This window comes from Eleutherodactylus coqui, chromosome 12 (genome assembly GCF_035609145.1).
Source record: "Eleutherodactylus coqui strain aEleCoq1 chromosome 12, aEleCoq1.hap1, whole genome shotgun sequence".
Classification (NCBI taxonomy): domain Eukaryota; kingdom Metazoa; phylum Chordata; class Amphibia; order Anura; family Eleutherodactylidae; genus Eleutherodactylus; species Eleutherodactylus coqui.
Window position 1 is genome coordinate 130,857,355 of NC_089848.1, and position 26,487 is coordinate 130,883,841.

At 44.5% G+C, this 26,487-nt stretch overlaps 1 protein-coding gene across 1 annotated transcript in view; it reads left to right on the top strand.

Moving 5' to 3' along the window:
- Positions 1-533: 533 nt before the first annotated feature.
- The window catches only part of GPR158 (G protein-coupled receptor 158), a 266,743-nt gene continuing 240,789 nt past the window's right edge, over positions 534-26,487 (top strand). Inside the window, exon 1 of the mRNA XM_066584562.1 lies at positions 534-1,256. Coding sequence (XP_066440659.1) covers positions 544-1,256 — 713 coding nt within the window. The 5' untranslated portion in view covers positions 534-543. The remainder of the gene's footprint in view (positions 1,257-26,487) is intronic.

The following is a 26,487-nucleotide window of genomic DNA, read 5'->3' on the forward strand; positions in this document are numbered from 1 at the left end:
GTGCAGCGTTACCCTTGAGATGAAGATATTAGAGGGTGAAGTCCCTGGGAATTTGCGTTCTCCTTCCTCTCTGAAGACCATAGTCGAGGATGAGGATACAGACGTAAGCAGTCTAACTATAGCTTCTGTGCTAAATGGGATGTAACCTGCTCAGATCAAGGCAGTTGTCTGCGTAATTCCTACTGGAAACCTGCCGTGGGAGAGGCAGGAGAGACGGGATATTCTTCTCTTCCCTGCTTTTTTTATTTGATTTTTTTTTGTATTTCACCACAGGTGATACTATTTGGGTTGGATGCAGCACAATGATACGAGATGTGACATTCTGAGACCCTACGGTCACAACTGATTGAGTCCCTTTGGATCTGTAGATCTCTCATGATCATGGCTTGTATTACGGTTCTTTCAGCCTTCCTTGGCCACGTTTGTTTGCTGGCAGCGTCTAGCCTGGACCTAGAAGGGCGTATGGCTCATCAAGCAGAGCACAAGATAACCAGGGATAAGCAACCCATCTACAACCAGCCTAAAAGCCTGGACCATCCTTCCATGTGGATCAGAACCACGGAGAGCAGCATCCTGGCACAAAATCTGGCTGAGGACTTGCCGAAACATGTGGCTTCTTTTCTTTATACAGGTGATTCTAATGAACTCAGGCGTGCCAACTGTTCCAAGAGGTATGAGCTGACTAGTCTATCGGGGGTTTCTCCCACCACGACTCACCAGTCTTTGCACAGTTCAGTGGATTTACTTATTCATTCCTCCAACTTTTTAAACATGATGTTACAAAGCAATAAATCTAGAGACCACACCTCGCCGAGGGACTTGGAGTGGTACACTGCTCTTCTAAGGAGCATCTTAGAAGGAGAACCTAGAATTCTTCGGTCTGCCATCACTTTTAACGTGGACCCGTTGTCCCATATCCCTCAGGTGTTTCTGCAGGCATCTCGAGAGGAAGACAAGATCCATATCCAAGATCTATCTTCCTCGGCTCATCATCTGGCCAACGCCACCCAGGATACGGACTGGTTCCATGCAGTCAAGCAAAAGTGGAGGCCTCACCAGCCCAAAAGGTTTTTAAATGGTGCTAAAACTTTAGATGACAGCTGGAAGAAGGGCTCCAGCTACCTTACTGATAAGAGTCACATCAAGTGGTCATCGCCTTTTCTAGAATGCGAACATGGGAAATACAAACCCAACTGGCTGCTTTCACTCTCTGCTGCATTTTATGGGCTTAAGCTAAATCTTGTTCGAGAATTCAGGTAGGAAAAAATTTTGTAAGTGGGGGTAGAGCTCTTGGCTTCTTTGCCATAAGAATATCCACAGGAGACAGTGGGGTGTAATAGTCACTTCTCTCATTAGTGCTCACTTGTACCAGAATGCTACCTTGATAATAAGTGAATTGCTTCTACAGCGGTTGTTTCTACATATCTGATAGAGGAGTTCTGCGAATTTGCATAATAACAACTGCAGACTAATTAAGTTTTGTAATTATACAGGACATTGTACAAACCTAAAATTGAATCTATTGTTCAGACACATATCCCCCCTCCCTGGTAGGAGTGCAAAGCTTGATAATGGTGGCTGGCATATTAGTACTGTGTAATTAGAGACTGTAGAGACTGTACACTGCTAGTCATCATTTTACCAGTTGCAAAGAACATTACAGCGTTCCTAAAAGCAGACACAACCCAGAATGATGGAAACGCACACATATACACCAGCAACAGCCTGCTAAATATAGCAGCAGGCAGATATACCGTCCACCCCTTGTGTGCCGGACTAGGTAGAAGCAGAGGGACTCTATGATTTATTTATCCTATGTGGAAGTGCATATAGTACTGTAGCATCATATATTAATGCTCTGCTCCACAAGCATGGACCTGTGCCAGTCTATGTGATTATGGCACTTGGCAATGAGGAAGAGCGCCAAAAAACAAGGATGTCAATAAATGTTTTTTTTTTGTTTTTTTTTAAAGGGGGTCATTTGTACAGTTGTAGCATGACAGGTATATCATAATTCGGTTTAGTAGATCGTAGTTGAGTTACAATAGCACTTAAATGTCAAGTTAACGTTTGCTACATCCGTAGTTGAGCTCTTAGACTTTCAGTGATTTATTTGACCTGCAATAAACTTTCTGCACTTATTAAATGCAATAAGCCAATAACGTCGGGATTAGTAACCAGTGACAAGGGCTTCTTAGTGATAGTCAGCGGTATAGGGGCAGAAGAAGGAGACTAAAATATTGTATACAGGAGCCAGAGATTGGTGGTAAGGAAGAGGATTAACCCCTTATTGTCCCAGGCTAGAATGCTGTCTGGTAATCTAAGATCAGTCCTTAGTGTTGCGTTAGTGATGGTTCTGCTATTATGTAGGAAAGCAATTTAGTTGGTTCTTTTCCAGTGGGCTTTGTTACTGTTTCCATCTTATGTCCAGCCAATAAATCTCATGAAATCTAATTTGTATCTCATTAGAATGGGCTGATTTTCATTATACAGTGTGTAGTGAAAAAGCCGGATCCGGCGCTATATCTCACTACTGGTGTCCTACATTGAAATAACAATAGTGTACTTGAGTAGGAAGACATGGATATGCTACACGATGGTACGGCATACGGGCTCCTGGGGGCCCCGGAACATGGATTTTAATTTTGTGCTGTGGCCCCTGTAAGAGAGAAAGAGTAAAACCCAATTGCAAAGTTGAAGAGCAGCATGTGAAAAGCAGAAATGTGTTTTCCACGTCTCTCTAAGTCCTGTGATATGACTGAAGTAAGGAGAGCGTTCTGGAAGTGGCCTTCTCCTGCTATGATACATGCATGGAGCCATCGTTGGACCCGTGTTCATTCCAGGGACTCTCAATGCGGATTAGTATCTGAACCTCCTGTGGATGACTTCCTGGATAATCTGCCCCTATCGGAGCACAAGGAGCCACTTCCAGCACACATTCCTTCATTCATAGCAGTGGTCCCACCGGACTTAGAGAGAAAGCGGATTTCTGCTTCTCAGATGCTGCTCTTCAACTTTGCCATTGGGTTTTACTCTTTCTCTCTTACAGGGGCCACAATACAAAATTTAAATCCATGTTCCGGGGCCCCCAGGGGTCCGTGTGCCATGCCATGATGTATTGCATCCATGCCTTCCTATTCATGTACACTGTGTGCGTATATATCTGCTCTCTCCTCTCCTGCAGCTTCTTGGCAACCAACTTATGACCACTTTGTTGTGATCATGAATTAGCTGATGATAAGCTGCAGGAGAGGAGAGAGCAGAGGGAAACTCAGCCAGCAGCCCGACCTCACTGACGGATCTCCTACTGAGACTCAGGTCTCCAGCACACTAGTGTGTTTTAGTCCACATGTAGTCCTTTTAAAAAAAACGGCCTCCACAGCATACGGACCCGTATTACTCAACGTGGCAACAAACACTGAGGAGTTTTTTCACCCAGACATGGACTCATTGCACGCGCTATTCTGATCTGTCTAACAGATGAGATCCGGCCAGTCAAGTCAACGGGGAGAGGAAAAACAATACACAGCACTTACATGCCATCCATTTGCAGTCTGTGTGCTGTCCATTTTTTTAAATATTTTTTTTTTTTTAAAGAATTGGGCTTGTTTTTTTGTGGGCATGAAAAAGGATGGCAAACAGTAAAAAAAACTGACCCAAGGACCGTATACAGACCAAATATGGAGGCCACACGGAGATTCACCAGGGTGAAAAAGGGTCTGTTTTTTGCAGACGTAATTCGGACATTTTTTTTACACAAGTGCACCTAGCCTTAGGGGGCCTTCAGACGACCGTATATCGGCTGGGTTTTCACGCCCAGCCGATATATGGCGTCTCTCTCTGCAGGGGGAGGAGCCTGGAAGAGCCGGGAACAGTGCTCTGAGCTCCCGCCCCTCTCTGCCTCCTCTCCACCCCCTCTCCGCCCCTCTGCACTATTTGCAATGAGAGGAGGTGGAGCGGGGCAGGGCTAAGGTCTGGGAATTAGCTCTGCTCCCACCCCTCATTGAAAATAGTGCAGGGGGGTGGAGAGGAGGCAGAGAGGGGGCGGGAGCTCAGAGCACTGCTCCTGGCTCTTCCAGGCTCCTCCCCCTGCAGAGAGAGACGCCGTATATCGGCTGGGCGTGAATACCCAGCCGATATACAGTCGACTGAATGCGCCCTTAGACTGTACAGATATGTAGAAGCTGCAGAAGAGAAACACTGCAACAGTTTTAAAGGGGTTTTCCAGGGAAAACACTATTGCTTACCTGTCCTCAGGACAGGTCATCAATAGTTGATCGGCTAGGGTCCGTCACTCGGGATCCTGCCCGATCAGCTGATTGTGCACCTGCTGACAGTGCCACAAATACACAGAGCAGAAGCTGCAGCTCCAACTCCTGCATACTGGCCGGCGCTTGTTACTGCAAGAGCAGCTCCCATTGATTTCAATGGGACTTTAGCCTGCAGTTACAAGCTCTGGCCACTGCACAGGGGTTGGAGCATCAGCTTCTCTTCTGACCCCTGTGTATTTGCAATGTTGACAGCGGACACCTGGTCTCAAGTGGCGGACCCCAAACGGATCAACTATTGATGACCTATCCGGAGTATTTTCCCTGAAAAACCCCTTTAATGAAATACTATATCACCGTGACAGGCGAATTTTCCCAATTAATTATCTTATAGAATTAAGTCACCGATGGGAACCACTGGGTATTAAAATATAACTTTTATTAAACTTATCCAATAAAAACGCGTGATCAAAAACTATAAGATGATGTGCCTGTTATTTCTTAGAATAGCTCTGATACTATTTATGCCTAAGGCTTCTTTAATAATCTGTCCTCATAACAATACTGACACTGGGTATGATCCAAGATCCCTGGACTCCATACAGGATATATCCAGTATAAAGCTGAACTCTCACACGGCCATCCTCTGGTTGTTGCCGTACTTATGTGTATATATATATATATTTCCCTGTGACTTTGATCAATAGCCAGTGGTTTGTAGAATCGTGTCACTCAAACACACTGCGATCAAACACAAAGTCTATTGATACCGGGTCAAGTTTGAGAATTTTTAGGACATTTAAATCAAGACAATATATATCTTTGTGCTGCGCTGATGTTTATGTTTTAACAGCGCTGTACTTAACACCGCAATATATATGTCCTATGTTCATTCGCTCGCCCATAGGGGACAACACATATGGGGGGATTGGGGATCCACACTTAATTTATTTTATTATGTGGAAATCCCAGCCCCTATTTCACTCTACATTGGTGTTCAGCATCTCATTGCTAAAGGGACTGTACGTAGGTTTTGTGAGCTTTGATATTAGCATCCACCAAAAACTTCCTCAGACCCCTTGGTTTAACTCAAATACATCGCTAAGATCCCTTGGTGTCAATAAAACTGACCCATGCAATGTTATAAAGAATCCCCCACCGATGTTATTAGGCGGAGGAAATGGCTCTTATTGATATGTTCATGTGTAACATCTCACAAATAAGGGTACGATAATTGCCCGCTGGACTTAGATTGTAATGTCCAGCAAAGCTTGAAAGGACCCCTTTAAGAGTACAACAAACCACCACCAACGCGTTTCTGCAGCTAATATTGAGCTAGCTGCGTCATCAGGGTAGTATATATGAATGGAGTGGAGCCATAGATGCGAACAGCCTGGCTGGCTGCAAGAAAATGAACATAGACGGTCAGACACCTTTTTTTAGGGCTTTAAATAGTACAGACCCCGCCTCCCTTGGCAGGGGGCTCGTCACCGCTGCTCCAATGAGCTGATCCTGTCACTGCTCACCGCTCCGAGGTCTCGCGATGGTTTGGCGATTTCGCGCATGCGCAGTACCAACAGGACTGTGGTCGCCAACCAACGCCAACCAACAGCTTTCGGCCTTCAGAGGAACGTAGCGGCGTGCCGTTGACATGGCAGCGCAGACGCTTACCCGCGGCCGTGTACAGCAACAACAGGACACAGGACCTTGTTAACCCCTGATGGGATGATAAACAATTTTCAACAGTATTAACAGCATTTGCAATATTATCATGCACAGTATGTATTGGGGAACTTAGTTTCAAAATTACACATATACAAAGGAGTGCCGATCTACTTTGCAATAATGCAACCTTAAAAAAGGTTGTTGTTGATGAATTAATACAAAGGCATCCAGCGATATACCAACACCATATAGTATCATAAATCAAGTTTTGGCATTTCAGTTATATAATGTTTCCGCTACGTTCCTCTGACGGCTGAAAGCTGTTGGTTGGCGACCACAGTCCTGTTGGTACTGCGCATGCGCGAAATCGCCAAACCATCGCGAGACCTCGGAGCGGTGAGCAGTGACAGGATCAGCTCATTGGAGCAGCGGTGACGAGCCCCCTGCCAAGGGAGGCGGGGTCTGTACTATTTAAAGCCCTAAAGAAAGGTGTCTGACCGTCTATGTTCAGCGGGCAATTATCGTACCCTTATTTGTGAGATGTTACACATGAACATATCAATAAGAGCTATTTCCTCCGCCTAATAACATCAGTGGGGGATTCTTTATAACATTGCATGGGTCAGTTTTATTGACACCAAGTGATCTTAGCGATGTATTTGAGTTAAACCAAGGGGTCTGAGGAAGTTTTTGGTGGATGCTAATATCAAAGCTCACAAAACCTACGTACAGTCCCTTTAGCAATGAGATGCTGAACACCAATGTAGAGTGAAATAGGGGCTGGGATTTCCACATAATAAAATAAATTAAGTGTGGATCCCCAATCCCCCCATATGTGTTGTCCCCATGGGCGAGCGGATGAACATAGGACATATATATTGCGGTGTTAAGTACAGCGCTGTTAAAACATAAACATCAGCGCAGCACAAAGATATATATTGTCTTGATTTAAATGTCCTAAAAATTCTCAAACTTGACCCGGTATCAATAGACTTTGTGTTTGATCGCAGTGTGTTTGAGTAACACCATTCTACAAACCACTGGCTATTGATCAAAGTCACACGAAAATATATATATATATACACATAAGTACGGCAACAACCAGAGGATGGCCTGTGAGAGTTCAGCTTTATACTGGATATATCCTGTATGGAGTCCAGGGATCTTGGATCATACCCAGTGTCAGTATTGTTATGAGGACAGATTATTAACGAAGCCTTAGGCATAAATAGTATCAGAGCTATTCTAAGAAATAACAGGCACATCATCTTATAGTTTTTGATCACGCGTTTTTATTGGATAAGTTTAATAACAGTTATATTTTAATACCCAGTGGTTCCCATCGGTGACCTAATTTTAATGAAATACTATTGCAAAAATGATTTTCAACGCAAAATACATGCAAGTGAAAAAAGGGCCCCAAAGTTGTCCGTAGCCGTTAATTTGCAGGTGATTGAGTAGAGTGGATACAATTGTAGCAAAACCCGAAGTGTAAGAAGTATTGGGGCTGTAGGGAAATCCAACTTCTGAATGTTTCTACTCACTGACTGCAAGAATTGAAGCAAAAAGTACATTAAAAAGTTGTTAACTATCTTTATATAAAACTGATCAGCAGCTCAGAGAACTCCCATCATGGCAGAACGTCTGAGTGCTTCCTGGCCGCCTGCAGATGGAGGCCCATTATCTGACTATAAGAAATGAAAAAGGAGGGTGGAGCAAGACCCAGTGAGGGGGGGTGGAATATTTATGGAATACAAAGTGTTTCCAATGATGAGTATTCTGAATGGTGGAGGTGCTGCCAACCAGATGACGCTCCACCAGTGTGGGCGTGAGTGTAGCGAAAAGTGCACTTTTTTCTCCCCTGTCCTCCTGCACACAGGACCACCGACACATCCAATACACCGAACTGACGAAGGGGTTCTTTAGAGACAAGCGGGGAGATACTCGGCTAAGGCACTACTCGCTCGAGTAATGTGCCTTAGCGAGTATGCTTGCTCATCTCTGATGGAGACGGATCAGCTGGGGATCGTTCCGGCCGCCCACCGACATTTGCAGCAAACAGGAGTCGCTTGAAGATTGAACGGCGCCTGTTTACCCGACAGTCGCTTGGTTTGTATTTCTGCTAAAAAGCAAGTAGGTCGGACAGGTGAGCGACTCCTCGCTGAGCCGCCTGCCGGCGTAAATACAGGATGATCATCGCCTGAGTTAGCCGTTTCCAGTGAGAATTTGGGCAATAATCACCCAATGTAAAGGTATCTTTAGACAGCGCAAACATGGGGCTTATTCAGATGGCCACATGCAAAAATGTGATTGCCTCAGGCCTCATGTCCGCAGGGCAGGAGGGACCCGCTACGGATTCTACATGAAGAATCCACGGCGGGCCTGATTTTCCCCGTGGACATGAGGCCTCAGTGCCACACATTTGCGCACTGAATGATGTTGATTTGCATGCGCATTGGACATAGTGCTGTTATTTTTGCACAGGCAGGGCCTGTTAATATGAACACGCAAAACAGCAAACACCCCCGCCCCAAAGGCTATTTAGTCTAATGAGGTCCAGATGTGATGGTTTTTTATGGAACTGTGCCGTTTGCTGAGCATTTGCGCGAGCACTGACCACACTTTAACACACCTCCCATAGACTTCTATGTGGTCTTTGCTGCATAATATGCATAAAGATAGAGCAGGTCTACTTTTTACGCACATATGAAGTGCGCACAAAATATATTCAGAAAAACGAACCCATTAACACCAGTGCGCAAAAATGCATGCAGATACGAATCCCTCAGACTGGATGGCCTTAAAGTGCGCCAGTTTAGCACAGGAGCTCTGCTGAATGTCAAGTTGTCGGACTGTACAATCTTGGCTCAAACACCTTTTAGTTGGCTTATTCTGTGCCAAAAAATTGCCCCAAAATTTTGGTGCAATTCGGCACAATTTAGGCCACAACCCCTTTTTACAACCCAACACCCCTTTGTGGGACGCAGCAAAAAAAAAGCGCCTGGAAGTGTCTCCGATAATAAATGTGGCCGAAGCACGTCTGATTTCTGGCGAAATTTGTACTAGAAAACTGTGAAATCTTGAATAGTAAATAAGCCCCTTTGTTTCAGTTCCACTTCTTGCTGTCAGTGAATGGGAGCCGCGTCGCTTAAACCCGGAGGCTCAAAAACCTACAGAACCTGATAAATCCGCCAGCTGCAGTTTGTATCCAGTGCAGACGATCCGCAGAAATCTCTCCGTCCCGTTGTGTTTACTACAATGCATCAATACAGACAGAATGTATCAGCCGTAAATCCGGGATCACCGAGGATTACCGGCTGCAGACGCATTGTGTCAGCAGGGATGTAAATAATGACGTTTCTATTCACTGACGTCACAGATTTTGTAAATGGAGAGGCTCTGAAACACAAAGTATATTAACCCCTTAAGAGCACGGCCTTTTGTTCATTGTTGGGTTTTCCTCCTCAATTTCAAAAATCATCCCTTTTAAAAAAAAATTCCGCCTACACAGCTATGTAGGGGCTTGTTTTTTGTGGGACACTTTGTATTTTTATGTTCTTATTTAATTTTCCATATCATTTGCTGGAAAACTGCTAAAAATTTCTAAGTGGAGTGAAATGGAAAAAAAAACCAATTCTTCAATCTTTGGGGTGGGGGCGGGGGTCTTATTTCTAGTGTGTTGACACTGCAGCAAAACCGACGTACTGACTTTATTCTGCGGGTCGGTCCAATTACGACGAAAGCAAATGTATATAGTTTTACTCAGGGGCGTAACTAAAGGCTCAGGGCCCCTGATGCAAAAGGCGAGCTGGGGCCCCCCCTCTATCTGTATCTGTACCCGTACCCATACCTAAACCATGCTGCACAGAGGCGTAACTTGAAGCTCCTGGGCCCCAATGCAAAACCTGTAACAGGGCCCCGAATTATAATGCTTTATTCATAGTACTGGGCTCCCTATATGGAGAAGAGAGGCCTTATGGGCCCCTAAGGCTCCTGGGCCCGGGGGTACTGCATCCCCTGCACCCACTATAGTTACCCCCCTGGTTTAAAATATCTTTAGAAAAAAATATCATTATTTTCTGCCGCCGTCTTCTGACCATCATAACATTATTATTTCTCTGTCGTCATGGCTGTGGGGCTTATTTTTTTGCAGGATGCCCTGTAGTTTCTATGGCTATCAGTTTGGAGGGGCTTTTAATCGTCTTTTTGTTAAATATTTTCTTGGAGACAACGTGACCAAAAATGTGTTGTTTATCTATTTTTTTGACAATGTCCACCCCGTGGGGTAAATAATGTGCTACTTTGATAGATCTGACTGTTATGGACGCAGCGATACCAAAATATAGCTGTATTTTTGTTGTAATTATTATGGAAAAAGGTTTTTGAAAAAAAAACAAAAAACTTTTTTTTAAACTTTATTTTTAGATTACATACCGCAGAATTATATTGTACTGGATTTTGACAGGCAGTCTATGAAGGCGCACCACAGGCATGGCTTCATAGGCATTTACTCATCGCAGCCCTGCGTGCCTTTAGAAAGCCGCCTGCTGCCGCGGCAACCATACGATACACTGCAATCGTATTGCAGGGGGCATTCGGGAACCCTGAACAATAGGGCATTTAACCCCTTGAGTGGCACAACCGGAAATTTTCCAGGACGAGCTCCTCTGCTCATAGCGATATAGCCCGGAAGATTTTCGGGCTGTGTATCACTATGGGAGCTGCACAGCACAATGCCACAAGCTGTGACAGTGTGCTCTGCCTGCACAGACCCACAGAGAACAAAGCAGGACATTGAGAAGCAGGAAGATATTGCTGATATGCCAGCAATCTCCTGCTTCTAATGTCCTGCTTTGTTTACAGGTTGCTATAGAGACCATCGGCTTGTCAGAAGCAAGCCGATGGTCTCTGTGGCAGGGAGAGCTGGTGCTTGGCTGTCAGAGCTGTCAGCCAGGCACCAGCTCTTACAGCAGAGATCAGAAAAAACCTCTGATCTCTGCTGTGTTAACCCTTTACATGCTGCAGTCTATGTGACTGCAGCATGTAAAGGGCTGCCACCATGGGACCCCCCCCCCCCCCCATTCCCCAAATGTGATCAGGGAGTCCTGATGGGTCTCTGTGGAAGTCCCCTAAGGGGACAAAAATTTTAAAAAAGTAAAAAAACAAAAGTAAAAAATTATTTAAAAAATAAAATAAATAAAATTAAAAACACTTGTCTCCCTTTACTTTGTGAAAAATTAAAAATAAAATTACACATGTGGTATCCCTGCGTCGTAATGACCCAGAGAAGGAAGTTAGTACATTATTTAACCCTCTAATGACACGGTCCCTTTTTTTCTTCTTTCCCCATTTCTTTTTTTCCTCCCCCCATTTAAAAAATCATAACTCCTTTATTTATCCATTGACGTCGCTCTATGAGGGCTTGTTTTTTTGTGGAATAAGTTATATTTTTCAATGATGCCATATAAAGTACCATATAATGTACTGAAAAACTTTTACAAAAATCAAGTGGAGTAAAATGAAAGAAAAATGACATTCCACCATCGTTCAGTGCGTTTTGTTTCTACGGCACACAAACTGCAACAAAAATGACCTGATAACTTTATTCTACGGGTCGGTACGATTACTACGATACCAAATGTGTATAGTTTTTTTTGCTATAGCACTTGTATTTTTTTTCAAAGACATTTAATTTTTTTTAATTATTTTCTGTTGCATCTTCTGCGCGCAATAACTTTTTTATTTTTCCATCGACGTACTTGAGCAAGGGGTCATTTTTTGCGGGACGTCCTGTAGTTAACGTTGGTACCATTTTAGAATACATACGACTTTTTGATCGCTTTTTATTGCATTTTTTCTGGGAGACAGGGTGACTGAAAAAGTGCATTTCTGGCGTTCTTTATTTTTTTTTTCGGACTACGTTCACCGTGGGGGGTAAATAATGCACTATTTTGATAGATCAGACATTTATGGACGCGGTGATACCAAATATGTATTTTTCTTTTATGATTTAGATTTTTTTTATTATAGATATGGCTAAAGGAGGGTGATTTAACTTGTATTACTTTTTTCCCCTAATCTCCCTACAAATTTTTTCACAAAAGTTATGCAATACATTATATATACCCAAAGATGATGCCATCACAAAGTACAACTTCTCCAGCAAAAAACAAGCCCTCACATGGCCGTGTCAATGGGGAAATGAAAACGTTATGGCTCTTGGAACGCGACTGCAAAATTAGTTGAAATTAAATGATTGGCCCATTTAAAAAACCTGATGGGCACGACAGGGAAGTAGGAAACCCGCCACTGAGGGGGTTAAATGTCACTGTCAGATTTGGCAGCAGCATTTAGAGGGTTGACAGCTGCGATCAGCTGTTGCAGGCGGGTTTCTGCTTTCACAGACTGCTGGCACCCACCTTGTATGGAGTGGAATCAGTCGGCTCCATATAGACCCTCTGCACCCAGGACGTAAATGTACGCTCTATGGTGTTAAGGGGTTAAAGTTGGAGAACCTTTTGCACTCTATGCTTTATATACAGCTGGAAACCCCAATTGGATTTTCCCCGTAGAGTTTTATGTCTGGACTCTTTAGCGCATTACAAATGACACAAACTGGATGTTTAGATGTGATTTGACTACATTAGAAAGAGTTTTTGTCAAGATGATGATTGTTTGCTGCCACTTTTTGAAACAATATATAACAATATGTACTGTAAGTGCTGGATGAATTAATTTCTATACCACCTTAAAAACGAAGAATATCGGTATATATTAATGGGCGGTGAACCTTGGGCGCTTCACATCCTGCGCTGCACAAAGTGCAAATGCTAAGTGGACAGAAATTAGGAAGCTTTGGATTGCCCTGATGCACCTCAACTGGCTTCTGTTGTCTCGTCCCATCCCCCCCTGCCAACCTTCACGAGTGATATCTGGATTACCTGCAGCAGACATGACTCTTTGGCATCTGAGCACTCCTCCATCATCTCCATCCTTTACAACCCTCTCAACCAAGAGGGCTTAACGACAGGGTTTGTGCACATGTGCTCAGTTTTGAAGACCCTTCCACCTGGCAGATCTGGTTGGCTCTGTGCCTCGGGGAACTTAGGTCTTTCGAATCCCTGATGCAATCCCATCATCTCCTGCCCAATGAATGTCGGCACTATCACCAAATTCGACATTTCATGGTCTCCTTGTTTTGCTCCTCCAGAGTCTTCTCCCCATTTTTATTTGAAAGTATTTGTAGAAGTGGTGGTGTCTACAAAGGGCCTTATATCATCAATTTACCAAATCTTGACGGTCCCACCAGAGACCCAGACTTGACATAAATATATTGTAAGATGGGAGACAATCCTGGGGGGCCCATCTTGCAGGGACTATGGCAAAAACTTCCAAATCTTCGATTTGCACATTGCAAGAAGACTCAGTACCAAATGTTGATGCATTGGTACTACACCCCAGCTCTTCTGCAGACTTTTAATGCTTCTCTTCCTTCTACCTGCTGGTGACCGGAGGGTCTCTGTTACCGCAGCGTCCCTTTGAATCCTTTTACTCCTCTACTTGATGCATCTCCCAGGTGCCTCATAAAGCCTTCACTGGGCTGTTCCTCTTCATCTGCTTGGCCGCTGACTCACTCATAGCACGGTTTTGAAAACTAACTGCTCCGCCATCACATATGGACTTAAATGCCAGGCCGCATGAGATCCGCTCCATAAAAGCCTCACTTAACATTGCTCTATAGAGGGTTCAAGCTATTTGGAAACCCTGGGACACCCTAAATATCCTTGCATGAAGATTCCTGTAGCTACACAACCGTACTGGACCGGACAAGGCAGGAGCCCCCCCCCATTCCTTTTCCTAATACTTGTGTCAGTTCTACCCTGTAGTTTGTTTGTTCCGTCTTCTCGGTTGGTTGGTTGGTTATATATGGTGCGTTTAGTGTCTTTATTAGGTCATCTTCTGTTGTGTTGCACCTATTTTGTTGACTGTATGATCTATCGATTTGCCTCGGTCAATATAATTCCATATTTCGGCATGTTTTTCTGTATTTTCGTTTAGATTTATCGATAATTTTTACAATCTTTTTCTTTTTCCTCTGCTGACTAATTTTTCCTTCACGGTTCTCTTGGTTCTGTATTCTGACTCTACGTTGTCATGTGACTATTTTGTCTTCTTTTTTCATTGTATTTTCTTTTGAAAAATGTAATTAGAATTACAATTCTAAAAAAAAAGACTAGGTTAGTAGGGTGGGTTTAGGCACCTGTATGAAGTCACATGGAGCCCCTGCAGCTCGGCATTATGGAGCTGTGGGCATTGTGTACCTCCCTATGGGTCTATAATGCAGCACTATTTGATGGAGCATAGGCTAAAAACCTTGGTATGTCTTCATATGAAACTGGAGACATAGGAAGGGTACACTAAGGCCATATAGGCTTCTATAGGTGTAGTATTATGGCTCCATACTACTCGGAGGTTGCAGAAAGCCATAATATAGTAGTTTGCATGAGGTCTAATGTTGCCAATTTTCTGTTGGATATAATATTGGAATATCGCACCTATTTGCCTATTTTGTCATATTGTTAATAGGCCATACAGTAGTAGACATCATTGTATACGGGGCTATATATGGACATGTGAATAAGGCCTTAGACATATGGAAGCACGCATCTTTATGTTTTCATTGTTTTCTACTGACTGTAATGTAATTTAAAAAAAGAAACCATCATCGCCAAACATACTTATTTTTGTGGGACAGAAAAGGGTGTTTTGCTGTTTTTGAATCCCACCAAAAAACCCACCCAAACATAAGGCAGGTCAAACATAGGGACAAGTGCGCGCTTGTGAACTGCATTATGTCTGTCTCATTATAGTTTATGGATGCGTCAAAAGATACATTTTAATACTTTTTTCGAATTAAAACCTAGACGCCCGACAGATGGCAGAAATACGACGTTTACAGCCCATCAGAGAGGCCCTCTCAGCTCTCCAGACTGTTATAGTAAATCATTGTATCCGCCATAAACTGACAGTCCTGGAACATCTTTTCTTAGGACTCTGTATGTTCCTCTGTTGTTCCTCCTTATCAGTTACCGATTGGGGCGTGTACCTACAAACTCTGACACTGCCCAATTAGGGCTTACACTTCCAAATTGCTTAGGAGCACACCCCTTTTGACAAGAGCAATGGTGACACCCAGCTGTCAAATTATTCATACACTTCCAGGAGGAATAAAAGAGGAACAGCAGAATATAGACCTATGGGAAAGAATTCTCCAGAGGTGTTTTTTCATGGGGAATTCTGTGTAGTTATTGCTAAAATAGACATGTCAGGAGATAACGTCCTCGTTAGTGAACATTACCAATGCTTATTGTGATGTCATTGTCCGTTTTCATAGGTTAAAAAAAAAAAACTAAAAAACTGAGGCTAAATGCAAATTTTTAGCATTTTGCCTCCCGAAAAATGCTAAAAAAGTGATCAATAAAAAGCCCTATTTTCCCTGAAAATGGTACCAATAAAAGCTACAGCTCGTCTCACAAAAAATAAGCCCTCACAGAGCTCCGTCCATGGGGAAAAAAAAGTTATAGGACTTTAAATGCAGCGATTTAGAAAAAAAAATGATTTCTAAAAAAAGGGTTTTTATTGTGGAAAAAACTAAAAAAATATAAGAATTTTAGTATGGTTGTAATTTTACTGTCCCGCAAAAAAAATGCTGCATGATTAACACTGTAAAAAAAACTACAAAAATCTATGGCAGAATTGATGCGTTTTCTCTCTCTGCTATCATAAAAAAAATAATAAAAGTTTTACAATATAGTCTATGTAAACAAAAATGGCCCCAGTAAAAACTACAGTCCGCCACGCAAAAACCAAACCCTAATACGGCCGCAGCGACAGAAAAATAAAAAAGTTATGGCTTTTGCAAAATGGAAATTAAAATCCTCCAAAAATCATTGCGTCCTTAAGCCCAAAATAGTCCATGTCCTTAAGGGGTTAAAGAAATAAGCATATACTTCCTCCGGCGTGGTACTTGAACAAAACGTTGCATAACAACAATAACCTGAAAACAGTAGCAGACTATGAAAAGGGACGTATATAAAATAACTCTGCCATCCTTTTCTTATTAAAGGGGCTTAATGGGGGAAACAATTGTCTCTTACACAAAGAGTCTTTAAAATTGAAAATGGCTGCACGGCCAGACCAGATTAGCAAGCAGGATCTCCTCTTCTGCATCAGTGTCCGTGGTCCACCCGGTAGGCATGGGGGTGCTACACCATGAGCTGATTCCCATGGATACAACAGAGGAAGGACTGTCCGGGTCCCGGAGGCATCAGAGGTGTACTCGTGTTGGCGTGGGGAGCTGCGTAGTGTTGCCAATCTTGGCCGGTTCTGTAATTGGCGGACGCAACTGTCCCTCAAAGATGCAGGCGCTCTCGACTGTGGAACAGGATTTTGACCTCAGGGTCCTCAAAGTCCCGTATGAAGGAACGAAACCCTGGGGGAATGGCCGCACGAGCCACCTGATTGTGTTTGCAGATGATTATCCATGGCAGGTATTAACTGCCTGCGGGAACTGGGCGACTTTCGGCTCTATGTTCACTGTAGCAGTCCTCCTGGGCCTAGCAGGTTGCAGGGTCGCAGGCCAAAAAATTTTTCTTTTCGGAGTGGTCTCTCCTTGACTATCTCCAGAAAAAGAGGTAACTGCAAGCTCCAGCGAGGCTTCCCAGTCTGAGACTTCTGGCTCATCTCTTCAGTAGAACCGCGGCTGCGGTGGTGGATAACTGGAGGCCACACCCTGGATGGGTTTCTCGACGGAGGTCACTGGTCATGGTGGGAGCATCCTTACAGTAGGCCGGATGGAAGCGTTCTACCGGGACAAGTCTAGAGGCTCTTCAATTAGTGATGACTCTGCCCCTTGGGGCGGGCTTGAGATTGGCACCAAACTTTTTAAGTGGAGGTTGTCCTCTCCACTTCTTTGCGGATAGCCAGAGTGGGAATTTTTTGTGCAAACTCTTTGGCGGCAAGGTTTTGGCGGGAACACCCTGTGAAGAGAGAGAAAGACAGAGCGACTGGGAACCAGTTGAACAAACATGTTGAGACTCACGTGGGGCTCTGTGACAAAGTTCGGTCCAACAAGATGAGCACATCCTCCCTTTTGACGTAGAATTTTCTCGAGACTGCAGCTTGAGAGGAAATTCCTTGAACAACTGTAGACATGGCAGAAAATTTGACACAGAGATCTACTCTTGCTACGGATTTGCCAGAAAAATGTTCCACTTTTCTCAAGTGCTTCTGTGGTAACGCAGGTAAACAGATGCGACACAGAGGAATTTGATCCTGTTCGTGATGCCAAAAAGGAAGGACCTGTGCTGCCCCAGTGGCTACCCGGACACGAGGCCTGCGCTAAGGAGCTGGGAGGGTAGAGTTGTCGCTTGTTACAGTGGCTCTTACCTGACTCCTTCCCGGAGTAAAGCACGTAACCTTAGCCCAAGTACCGCCAGGCCTATTCCCGGTAATGCTGGAACAGCGATTACCTATAAATGTGTGGTGAACTGAAGACTTGTCACATGTGACGCCACCGCACCTTACACAACGGTATGATCTTCAGCAGAGAAAAGAAGAAGGTCCACACACACAATTAACTTTAGTACCTCTGTCCCTGGAAACGGACAGCGGCTGGTAAAATTTTACTTGTAGCATGACAGCATACAGCTTAATATACACCAATGCAGGTAGGACAGTAGACGTAAGGTCAGGGAGAAGACACAGGATGACACTGGCCCTACAGTCCACGCTATCTGTATGGTACCGCTCCTGGAAAGAACACTCGCTGAGAGGATGGGGGTAGGGTCACTCCACAGACACTCACTTGATTCAGAAGTTGACACACTGCACAGTGGACTTCCTTCTTCACTCAGCTCTCACTCTTACAAGGTTCCTGGAATAGGAGCATTAGGGTACCTCTCCTCAGCCTCCACCCTCTTCACCACATGAGGGTTGAAGGTACCCCCATGTGGCCGGCACTCTCACTCCTCCCGCTACCGTTGAAGTTGATGAAGACGCCTTTCCCACTCACAAACACTCATATTTATAGGGTCTAGCATACCACGTGACAGGACATACATTGATACTTTTACAGACATATCCCATCCACATTCAGACATTAACTCTTCACTTGCTGCAGCTGTGCAATACACAGTGCTTCCACACAAAAGACATGACATGTATGACATTTATGAAGGGGCCACAAATAGGTGTTTCGGGCCACTACAGTTGAGAGAGGTATAAAGGATTACAACGAAAACAGCTAACCCCTCTGTCAACACCCGGTGCTGTTTAGGACATCTCGGTCCCTATCAGGAAATTTAAATGCCACTGTTGGAATTGAAGGGTTAAGAAGTAATAAGCGTAGTGGATAAGAAGTGATAAGCGTAGTCTCCTGTAGTGGACTCTACATATCCCATTAGAAATAGGACTCACATAATGTCCCCAGTTGTATCAGTGGCCCCACAGTCGGGCAGCAACCCACGAGCTTTTAACTGACTTACGTAAAGTTCTGGTCCAGTAGCCGCTGCTGTAATCAGAGTGTAACCCCTGACCCCTCCGCCCAGCATCTGCGCTGTGTACACACCAGCATCTGCGTGCAGGAATGCAGACACCAGGGAGCAGTTAAGGGTCACGCTCTGATTATAGAAGCGGCCAGCGGATCGGAACTACAGAGCAAGTGAGTGAAATGCTTTTCAGGTTGTTGCCCGTCCGGCTTGCAGGCGGCAACAATTTTTTTTACCAGGGTGGCTGTTTAAAAATAAATACCAGCCAGGCAGCAACCCGCCGCCCCTCTGAGGTCCTGCAGACTGCCGCCTGAGGCAGCAGTCTCAGGTAGCTATGAAAGGTCGCCCTTGTGTATAAGCTCCCTGCAGGAAGGTCTTGAACATGCTGAATAATACCAATGTAGCAGCACTAATGCATCTCACGGTAACATGCTGTTGTGAAAGTGTTATGCAGCTCTGCTGCCGCAGCTGGACATTCAAGCAAAATAGCAGTGGCTGCGCTATGCAAAGTGCATATGAACATTCATTGCGGCAAACGCACTGCATCAAGTGTTCGTGTTAACGATGATACCTCTGTATGACCAGAGTCTCCAATGTGGTTTATGACTGCCATAGTCCATGTATTTATTGGCCCGTATTCCGGGATATGTTCATATCTAAATTACACTCATTGTCAATAACATCCCTCTCCTAGAAGTTGTCGGATGGAATAAAGCTTTCTCTTTGTGAGCCAACCCGGTTACCCTCCATAGAGTCCAGTTTTGTTGTTCATGATACCACTGCAAAAAGGGGCGACGGTGGGTGTTAGAGGCTGTGCATGTCATGGGCGCCGTGATGCCAAATATCCTTCAGCCAAGTGCCTGGAAATGGTTCCAACAGACACAGGGGTGTAACAATAGCGCCACCTGTCTCTGGATGGCAGACAACGCAACAGTTGGAGTGCTCATGCTTGTCAGATGCTCCTCTCTACTGGTGGTCTGTCAGGGCATTCTGAACTCAGTCACCTGGTGTGTGCTCTCACACATCCACTGGTCCCAACACCTCCTAACAGTCTGGTCAGATGCTCCTCTCTACTGGTGGTCTGTAGGGGGTTCTGAGCCTGGTCGCCTTGTGTACCCCCATCCACTGGTCCCAACACCTCTTAACAGTTTGGTCAGATGCTCCTCTCTACTGGTGGTCTGTCTGGGGTCCTGAGCCTGGTCACCTTATTTATCCTCACACATCCACAGGTCCCAACACCTCCTAACAGTCTGGTCAGACGCTCATCTCTACTGGTGGTCTGTCGGGGGCGTCCTGAGCCAGGTCACCTTGTGTGCCCTCACACATCCACTGGTCCCAACACCTCCTAACAGTCTGGTCAAACGCTCCTCCCTACTGGTGGTCTGTAGGGGGTCCTCAGCCCGGTCACTTTGTGTGCCCTCATCCACTGGTCCCAACACCTCCTAACAGTCTGGTCAGAACGGCCAGTGGGAAACAATTCATCGATACGACCATCCAGCTTCTCACATCCCAATAATGCACCCCTCTCAGACTCTGGTAACGGGGTAAAATCTCTTCTCTGCGTCGTAGAGGCATCTAGTGGCCAACAAGTGGAAGTAGAGGTCACTACACACAAGGAGTCTCTGAGGGCCTCTTATAGGCCAAGGGGGGAACCACTTTTAGGGCCTCCGGTGACAAAACCGTCCATCTAACCACCACAACGCTCATCATTTACAGATCTGCCTGAGATGAAACTGCAGGATGGGTTTTGCAGCAGAACGACAATTTCTTCTAGGGGCTGTTTTTGACAACGAGTGTATTATTTTTCCCCCATTTGCGATATCTAAAATGTAAAGTAAGACATAAATGCGTTATATGATCTGTTTATCCATCGATTTTTGCCCATGACGGAGAAGCGATGGTTGGCAAATCCCCACCTATTCCTTTCCAGTGATGTGTTGACCTCAAACCGTCCTTGAAGGTCATTGGAAATAAGATGCTCGGCGTTGCACGGTGGGGAACGTTAAGCTTCTGTGATTTTTTCCCCCTCACCTTTGCGGTGCGTCTCCTACTCCATAACAGAAGATGAATCATTGAAATTATATCTTTAACCATTTACTGTAAGAGCCTGAACATTCCCTCGCGTCTTGTATATTGCAGTCGCTTCAAGCACGGAGAGACTAAATTTCGAGATGCCTGATTTTCTGCACGAGTTGATTTATGAGCTCTTGGCGGCTCCACGTTTAGAAGACCTTTACTTTATTTGGAGTTTCCATGGAGCTGTACATTTTTTATTCCATCCGAGAAAGTAATGCAGCGTGCACAAGGAAATTCTGATTTCATTAGAAGAGTACGAGCGTGTTCCAGCTGTCACCGAGCTGCCGCGCCGCTGAATGGCGCCGAGAATAGGAAATCTTTATCTCATTACACAAGACTTAATACAACAAATAATGCTTAAACCAATAAAGCAAGCAACTTAAATAGGAACATTTAACATAAACACAGAAGCTGTGCGTCAATCCGCCTCCTTTACCGCCCCGGCTGTAGATGCGATAAATGAGTCAATGATCATAGCGAATTATTAGGAATAACCTTAAAGCAGTTGTCCGCTGGTAAACAACTGACGGCCAATCAGCAGGATAGACAGTCAGTAGTACATCGTAGAGGTTTGTGGCTCAGACCGCTGCACTTGTGTACTGAGACAGCTCCGTTCCCAATGTAGTGGCCACGCTTGGTATTACAGTTTGTTTTTTTATTGGAGTGAATGTGAACTTTCCCTGTAATACCAAATCTCACCACTGCAGTGGGAATGGAGCTGTCTCCTTATTGTTGAAATTAGCTCTGTTGACAAGCACACAGGTCTGACAAACAGCTGATCAGTGGGCATCCCAGGTGGTGGACCCCCACCAATCTACTACTGATGGCCTGTCTTAATGATAGGCCATCACTAAATTACAACTGGACAACCCTTTTAACCCCTTAATGCTCCAGGACATACATTTCCGTTATGGAGGTTTGTATGGATCAGAAGCCAATGTCTTTGACAGCTGACAACGGCCGCGATCTGTTAACCCTGCAAATGCCCCGATTGGAGTTTGGGCTCCTGAATGGGCCCACGCATTGAGATCACGAGGTTCCGTTCTGTTGCCAGAGCAGCTAGGGGCGTCCGGAAGCCTCCCAGTGCTGCCATTGCAGACAGACTGATTGTCAGATCATGGTACAATGTAATACTATGGTATTACATCATACTGCAGGAGTGAACAAACAATTAAGTGGCGGAATTGTGTTTTTTTTTTACATTTCACTCTACTTAGAATTTTTTTTAACGTTTTTCAGTGCATTATATGGATTACATAAAACAAGTGAGAAATACACCCGTCCCGCAAAAACAGCAGCCGTCAGACGGCGACAGCGAAGGGTAAATAATAGAGTGGAGAGGAAAAGCAAAAAAGAGCCTCATCCTTATGGCTAAATTCACACTGGCGAGTCCGATACTGTGAAACGCGGCCTGATATCGCGCTCGGAAGCGTGCAATTTCTCCGCGGATGCGAGACGCTTTTGTGTCAAAGGCGCTTTGCATCACTTCAGTAAAGCAGCGACGCTTCTTTCAGCAGCGTCAGAGGATCGGCAAGTGTTTGCCATTGTGTCGGACGCGCACGCCGTGGGATGTTTTTTCCGGCTCCATTGAAAACAATGGGCACGGCGTTCCGAGATATTGCCCACAGATAGGACATGGCGCAACTTTTTCTCTGCACCGAAAAGCAGGAAAATATCGCTCATGTCCAAAGAATTGGGTTCATATGTGTGCAAGATTTGTGCGTCCCAAAATGCATAAATCTCACACGATTTTCTCGGCCGTGTGAAAGTGGCCCGAGGGGTTAATTTTATTTACATGCTTCATATATGTAGCAGCTCAAGGGTGAAGGTCTGAACCGAGTGCATGGGGTCCCTCCAGCTACTACAGAGCCCTCAACACAATGCGCCGCCATATGGTGCAGAGCATCATATTAGGCCGGCTTCACATAGGCGTAAGCACAGAAACGCGTGCATTTGCGCTATGAATTTGTGCGAAGGGCGTTATGTTTTTGTGCTTCCTTTACATGCTTTACTGTAGTTTTTGTGCACACGTGTCGTGTGTATTTGAGTGCGCCAAAACATGCAAGCATACTCCCATTGATGTCAATGAGCAATGAAGCTAATGTAGCTTAATATGCGCGATGTTGGAGCGCGATACGCACAAAAATAGAAGGCGCTGTGTATTATTTTGCACGCAAAATCCGCTCATGTGACCGAAGCTATTGAAATCAATGGGATTTATTGGCTGCGTATTTCGCACTCATAATACATGTGAATGAGCCCTTATATTGTTGTTCTCCTGTTGGGCCGAGAAAATGGAGTCACCTTGTGGTGCAGGAAAAAAATCCTTGGAGCGCAACACCCATTGTTTTCAATGGGACAGGAAAACGTATCGCCCCCAGTGTGCACGCGGGTGCGGCGCGAGGTTTACCATTGCAATCAGTAGGAAATACTTGTCGATCCTCCAACATGGCGGAAAGCTGCAGCGGGAAGTCACAACCCTACGGAAGTGATGGGCGGCGATTGTGACATAAAACGCGCCTTGCAAAGGCGGCTACATGGCATGTTCATGAGCGCAATATTGGGCCAAGACTTAACTTCTAGAGGAGGGATGTTACTGAGAAAATGAGTGTATGTGTATATATATATACTCCATCTGGAAGGGCAATGTTACTGACACTGAGTGTGTATATATATACTCCTTCTTCTAGAGGAGGAATGTTACTGACTATGAGTGTGTGTATATATATATACTCCATCTGGAAGGGCAATGTTACTGACACTGAGTGTGTATATATATATACTCCTTCTTCTAGAGGAGGACTGTTACTGACTATGAGTGTATTTCTGTGGGCCGGAGAACTGATATGTTTTCTTTTCGTTTTTTTGCTCCTACGGCGAACAGCTGGATGGAAAGTAAAGCCGCTGTTGATAAATGGCGCTCCCCGCTACACAATGAACATTAGGAGGCGGTCGGCTGTTTACATCATGGGAAGTTTGGCCAGAAAATTTTGCTACAGGAACGTCAGGGTGACAATGTGGCGGCATATTAGACGTAGACAAGCGGTCCGCCTGATCCAAAGATATATACCGGTCCCCTCCTGTGGCAGCTCAGTAAGGCCTCCCTCCTGAGGGCCAATCGCACGGGCGGACGCTCGGTCCTTGAAATACGCGGCGCTTTCATTGCTTGTATTTATTCACATTCCGTTCGCGTGTTTCTCCATATTCACAAACACAATGGAAGAAGGCCCCAATGATGCCTGCCAACGTGTAAAATCACAGTGAAGAGACACGCCGCTGCATGTTTTCAGTGTTCTTACACGATCCTACAGACTTTAATGGACAATTTCAGTCCGTATTAAGGACCAAAATAAGAAATCCATGTCTGAATCACCCAGTGGGAATCAATGGGGTTTATGCTGTCCATAATACACACAGAAAACATACCTGTGTAATGCGGACGAATCATACACCCGTGTGAATGGTGGACCCTGGGTTATCCATATATAGGTGTCACCTCTCAGTGTAATCCTGTCTGTACAGGGAGGGGAGGAGGTGAGCTGTGACTATTGTGAATGGTGGACCCTGGGTTATCCATATATAGGTGTCACCTCTCAGTGTAATCCTGTCTGTACAGGGAGGGGAGGAGGTGATCTGTGACTATTGTGAATGGTGGATCCTGTGTTATCTATATATAGGTGTCACCTCTCAGTGTAATCCTGCCTGTACAGGGAGGGGAGGAGGTGAGCTGTAACTATTATGAATGGTGGATCCTGTGTTATCTATATATAGGTGTCTCCTCTCAGTGCAATCCTGCCTGTACAGGGAGGGGAGGAGGTGAGCTGTAACTATTATGAATGGTGGATCCTGTGTTATCTATATATAGGTGTCTCCTCTCAGTGTAATCCTGCCTGTACAGGGAGGGGAGGAGTTGAGCTGTGACTATTGTGATTGGTGGATCCTGTGTTATCTATATATAGGTGTCTCCTCTCAGTGCAATCCTGCCTGTGATGATAGTGAGATGACATCTTAGGAGTTTTATAGAACACGAAGTGTCAGACTATTATTAGGCTTAGTGAGCTGTGACATCACATATTGTGAATGGTGGAGCCTGTGTTATCTATATATAGGTGTCACCTCTCAGTGTAATCCTGTCTGTGCAGGGAGGGGAGGAGGTGAGCTGTGACTATTGTGAATGGTGGTCCTGTGTTATCTATATATAGGTGTCACCTCTCAGTGTAATCCTGCCTGTGATGATAATGAGATGACGGCTGAAAAGTTTTATAGAACACAGTTGCAGCTTCAGAAAGCCAGCAATGATGTCACTGACACCAGGGACATGTGACCGTCTGCAGCCAATCATTGTCTCACTTAAACTATAGTTGTCACATGTCTCATCATCACTGCTACAAACAGAAGTACAGACCAGTGAGGGTCTGAGATTGTTCAAGCAGGTGCAGCAGGTAAGTATGTCTTCTTTTATACTTTATCAGCACTCTGAGCAACTTTGAAAATTTTTTGGTCCCCAGATAACCCCTTGAAATAATTTAATCAAGCAAAATAGTACATATGCATTGGAGCCTCATTGGGTAATATGGCCTGATTGTCCAACCTCTGGATCACTGAGCAGTGTTCTGCTCCAATGCATTTGTCCAGCTATGTGTGTATCATTATAAAGAATGAGATCTGAGGAGCGCTTGGAATACAAAATAATGAATTGCCAATTAAGTAAATTATTAAATCAGTTTGAGACCTCTGGCAATCTACTGGCCCCTCCTAACTGCTTTAGGTTCTTTTCCAATTTCTAAAAGTACAAAATAACTACATTAAAAAAATGTTAAGTATTTGTGAGGGGGTAAATAAGTCCCTGGAAAATAAGGAGGTAGCAGATTGGACTTTAATATGTTAACTTTTGTAAAACAGATAATAACAAACTGACAATAATTGACCCTAACTCTAGCTTTCCCTAATTCTTCCCAAATTCTATTCCTGACCCTAACACCAGATACCACTGTCCCTAAACATCCCTAAAGATACCCATAGGACAAACCCTATCTGAAACACTAATCCTGAGAATCAATAAGAGGGCTCTATATGTGGCTTTACACAGAATGACTGTGAGGCACATAAGCGCCTGGCAGTTGTCCCAAGACTTATTACTCCTGTGCTTTCACATAAGAACAATAGCTGTTGAGTTAATGGAGGTGTAGCACATGGAGATCTCTTCCGACTGCCCATCTGCATTTACAATGAACAAGCAGTCATTCAGAGATGATCGACTGCCTGTTTACACTGAGCAAGAAGTCGCTCATTAGTCGCTTAGTTTCACTAAGCTGAAACAAAGCGACTAAAAAGTGATTACCTCTCAGTACCAAGTCAGATCCTGCTTTTATAAGGGATGACTATTGGTTAAAAGTGCCCATTTGAGAACTTTTTTGGCTGATAGTTGGCCTGCAAAGACTGCCATATTACCAAAACCGACAGGGAAGGCTTCATTATGGCCAGTGTTCATGTTCTCTAAGATTAATATGCTTTAGGTTATGTATATGTGTGTGTGTGTGTATATATATATATATATATATATATATATAACGTTGGCTGTGTCAAGATGATGGACTGGTAGTCTATATATGTCACCTAGTATGGCAACTAAGGAAATAAACGTGCAATGTTAGGCCAATGTTCAAATACTAGTTGGAGCTAACGCTTACTAGAGGTGGTGTAGTGGCCCAGAGTTGGGCACTACAAAAGATTCATGTGGTCAGTGTTGTTTAAATATATATATGTCTTTAAAACATTGATTTCATGTCTGTTGCCACCTGTATAATCTGCCTGACAACCGGCTCTGCCCATCATTCGCTGTCACGTTTCTTGTTTCCAATTGGCCGGGGTACCACTCAGCAACAGGGTAGGGATTGGATGGCAAGACAGTTAGGGGTGAGAGAGGCTGT